We start from the raw sequence: 4,141 nt of genomic DNA, 5'->3' as shown, positions 1-4,141 counted from the left end.
GTCTGTAGTGTCATTCAAAAATATCTTCTCCCATCCCATGGGTTGCCTTTTAGTTTTGTTGACCGTTTCCTAAAATTCAAGTTAGTTAACATATGGTCTAGTATTGGTTTTATAAGTAGAATTTAGTGATTCATCAATTACATATCACACCAATGCTCATCCCAAGAAATGCCCTCCTTAATGCCCATCATCCATTTAACCCATCCTCCCACTCACCTCCCCTCCAGTAATCCTGTTTGTGCTCTATAGCTAAGAGTCTCTTACGGTTTGCCTCCCTCTCTGTTTTTTTTTTTTTAAGGATTTTATTTATTTATTTGACAGAGAGAAATTACAAGTAGGCAGAGAAGCAGGCAGAGAGAGAGGAGGAAGCAGGCTCCCTGCCGAGCAGAGAGCCCGATGTGGGACTCGATCCCAGGACCCTGAGATCATGACCTGAGCGAAGGCAGAGGCTTAACCCACTGAGCCACCCAGGCGCCCTCCCTCTCTGTTTTTATCTTATTTTCTCTTCCCTTCCCATGTTCATCTGTTTTTTTTTCTTAAATTTCACATATGAGTGAAGTAATATGATATTTGTCTTTCTCTGACTTATTTCGCTTAGCATAATACCCTCTAGGTATTATCTCTCCCATTCTATTGGTTGCTTTTTGTTTCCTTCACTGTGCAGAAGCTTTTTATCTTAATGTCCCAATAGTTCATTTTTGTTCTTGTTTTACTTGCCTCCAGAGACATGTCTAGTAAGAAGTTGCTGCAGCTGAGGTCAAAGAGGTGGCTAGCTTGTTTTCTCCCCTAGGATTTTGATGTTTCCTGGCTTACATTTAGGTCTTTCATCCATTTTGAATTTATTTTTGTGTATGGTGTAAGAAGGTGGTCCAGTTTCATTCTTCTGCATGTTGCTGTCCAGTTTTACCTACACCAATTGTTGAAGATACTGTCTTTGTGTGTGTATTTTAATTTTTTAATTTAAAATCAATTAGCCAAGGTATCGCACATCATTAGTTTTTGATATAATGTTTAATGTGTATGTATTTTTTAGCTGTCTCGAATTCCCTAAGAAGCTTGCTTTCTCTTCTCAGGCGATCGCAATCTCTTATGCCGCCTGGTGCCATCTTGTGGAACTGCATAATATCTATAGCTCTGAGTCACTACAACAGAGGTCTCAGTTTTCAGCATTTTTTTAAATTCTTTTTTTTTTTATTAGAGTACATCATTGGTCTTTGATGTAGTGTTCCATGATTCATTATTTGTGCTTCTAACCCTCTCTGCCGTTCCGCTAGTGCTGTGAATCGAGACAGAAACCATCCCCTCAGGCAGTCCCCAGACAATCCAGTTTGATGCAGTCTGTTCTGCTTCTATCCTGAGGAGGGAGCAGGTATGGGAGGTTTCCTCCTAATTGTGCCAGTACACCAGGCTGGGGGTGACATATGAGTGTACAAAGCTCTGCAAACTTTCCTGCAGCTTTCACTGGAATCCCTGCTTGGTTTTCCATTGACCTGGGTACTGCTGCTTCTCAGCTGGTTTCTAGCATTCTTACAAAGGTATTTTGATCCACAGGTTGTTGTTATTTGGTTGTCCCCATGGAAGAAGGGTTAGGGACTTCTTAGTCTGTCATTTTACTGATGTCACTACTCTAGTGATATAAAAACAATAATTTTCGCCAGTATCTGGGAGTAGACACATGGAATTTCTCCCACTGTCATACCATCTGCATAGGACCATTCCAGTTATAAACCCCAAAGTTTGTGACAATTAGTAACAGCAACCATAGCAAACACACTTAGCTCAGTATTTTAAACTACATGTATATATGCCTTTTATTCATTATGTAGAAATGGTATAAATTTAATACATTTCTTACTCTTTGGCTTTTAACAGGGAAATGGAACTTATTCACAGTGTTTTCCCTCTATCATCTTCATGTACCTCCACACCTTCAACTTTAACTAGAGTCTTCTCATTAGGAGGACAAAGCCATAAATTCAAGGATTACGGGAATAAGAGATCTGAGTTCTATTTTCCATTCTCTGTGTAACTTGAGGCAAACCCAATCTCTGGGTCTCAACTTCCTCATACGTTACCTGAAGGGTTGGACCGTGGGGTGGAAACCATATTGTTTTTAGTCTGTTGAACATTTGTGTCATTGGGTTGGTGGATTCCCTACCAAGCACTTCCTCTCCCTTATAATAATGAGTAAGTGAAAGGCATAGGAAAGGCAATTTCAAATGACTCCCTGGGATTCATTTGTGGAGGCTGGGAATAAGAAGCTCTCTCTCCGTCCTGACTGCTAAGATGAGGTAATAAATGTCAACATTTCCTGTACTTACCTCTTCCATTATATGGATGAGGCTTATATGCAGCAAATGCCAGGTAGAGATGAATAGAGATGAGAGAATTTCAAAGAATAAGAGTCTGATGGCCCTGAGACCTTAGTCCTAAAACTCTGCATTGGATGCTGTGAGGAACCTAGAATCCTCCTCAGCTACAGGATCCCATTATACTAATATTTTTCATTTTTATCCCTTGTAAGGAAAGGTTCTTCACTAATATATAGAGCATGCTGGAGAGAGCCCAGACCAACTTTACTACTTTCTCCTACTATCTGTCCCCCTAAATTCCCTTGAGCCTCCGTTTCTTCATTCATATGATAAGGATAATCATTCTTATACTCAAATTGCTATGCCAGTAAATACAATAATATGGGAGAAGGAGATGCTTCGTGTACAGGAGATGCCCAACAAATAGTAGTATTGTAGTATCATGAATTTAATCATTTCTCAAGCTGGGTATAGCTCAGAATTCAGAAGTTATAACAAAATAGAAAAATTGAATAAGTAAGGCTTTAGGAACAGAAAAAAAATGGTTGGAAATTGTACTTCAGTGCTCTGTGGATATGGGAACTTTATCACCTGGCATCCCTTAGGACAATGCTGACTTTAAGAAAACTGGTTTGACAAGGAGATGTTTTCTCTCCTGTTATTGGAGCTCCAGAAGTGGGGTGGGAACCAGGAACAATATGGCCGTGTAATGTTGTCAACCCACATTCTCTACATCTTTGCACTTCTCTACAGCAGATTATTCCTCAGCTTGGTTCCCCTCATGGTCATTAGATGTTTCTCTGGAGCACCTGGGGCAAACTGATTGCTTGTTCCTAGCCAACAGGAGAGAGAATTGCATTAGTTTCCCAGATTTTTCTGCAAGTCTGTCCTTTTCACCTACGGACACAAATTGGCTTAAGCCAGTCTCCTATTTGAGTTAACCACAAGCAGGGAGTCATGAAATGTTCTTAATTGGTTTCGTCTAGCTCTTGGGGGTGGGTTATTGAATATTGGGATGTCAACCAAAATATCCCTCATCATTAAATTGACCTTTCTGAGTTTGTTTCTCCTCCTGTAAATCACTTAAGTCACAGGTTGCTGAGAGATCAAATGTATAATGTACCTTCAGTAATATTTAGCCCAATCTAGTATTTCAATGAGTAGAGGATTGGTTAACTGAAATGATAGCCCATAATAGGGGGTGGAGGAGACAACTCACTAGTCACAAACACCTTGGTGCCCGGACCTGACTGGAACTCCATGTTAGGTTTCCCCTCCTTGAACTTCACGCAGTAGTAAGTGCCGGCGTCTGCAGGAGACATTTCACTGATGCGGATGGAAAAGTCTGTGTTGCCAACTTTGGTGGGGTGTCCAATTTCTTTTACTCTGGGAAAGAAACCTTCCTTGAAATTGTAGATTAATTTCCGGTTTGGCCCATTTCCCTTGAACCATAAGACGGGTCCTTTTGGGAATGAATCTGGTACACTGCAACTCAAGGTGATTGTCTCTCCAACTGATACAGTCTGTGTCATCTCAGCTTGTTGCACCTGGAATATCTCATGTGTGGTTCCTGCAAAGAAATGCAAAATCATTTCCCATTTCCCATGCTCTAGCCCAGGCAGGACTGAAGAACTTGGATCCAGATCATGTGTGGACTTCATTCATTACTTATTTTAATGATGTGTGTGAGTCAGTGCTGAGGACAAAATGTATCACCTCTCCCATTCCATGTCCCAGCCCCTAACCAGGGAAAGAAGAAGACAGGGAGGGAGAGGACTGGGATTATGCATAGATAGTATTTATAGAGAGAGACTAGTCCCTCTCCCATC

The 4,141-nt window shown here is 40.9% G+C and overlaps 1 protein-coding gene across 1 annotated transcript; it reads right to left on the bottom strand.

The window, feature by feature from the left end:
* Nucleotides 1–3,484: 3,484 nt before the first annotated feature.
* SIRPD (signal regulatory protein delta) lies at nt 3,485–3,904 on the bottom strand. Its single transcript, XM_045980560.1, has one exon. It carries the CDS (start codon nt 3,902–3,904, stop codon nt 3,485–3,487), a length of 420 nt encoding a protein of 139 aa, XP_045836516.1.
* Nucleotides 3,905–4,141: the final 237 nt, after the last annotated feature.

Source organism: Meles meles, chromosome 16 (assembly GCF_922984935.1).
Source record: "Meles meles chromosome 16, mMelMel3.1 paternal haplotype, whole genome shotgun sequence".
NCBI lineage: Eukaryota > Metazoa > Chordata > Mammalia > Carnivora > Mustelidae > Meles > Meles meles.
Note: the sequence above shows the minus strand (reverse complement) of the source record. Positions and strands in the feature narration are given on the sequence as shown.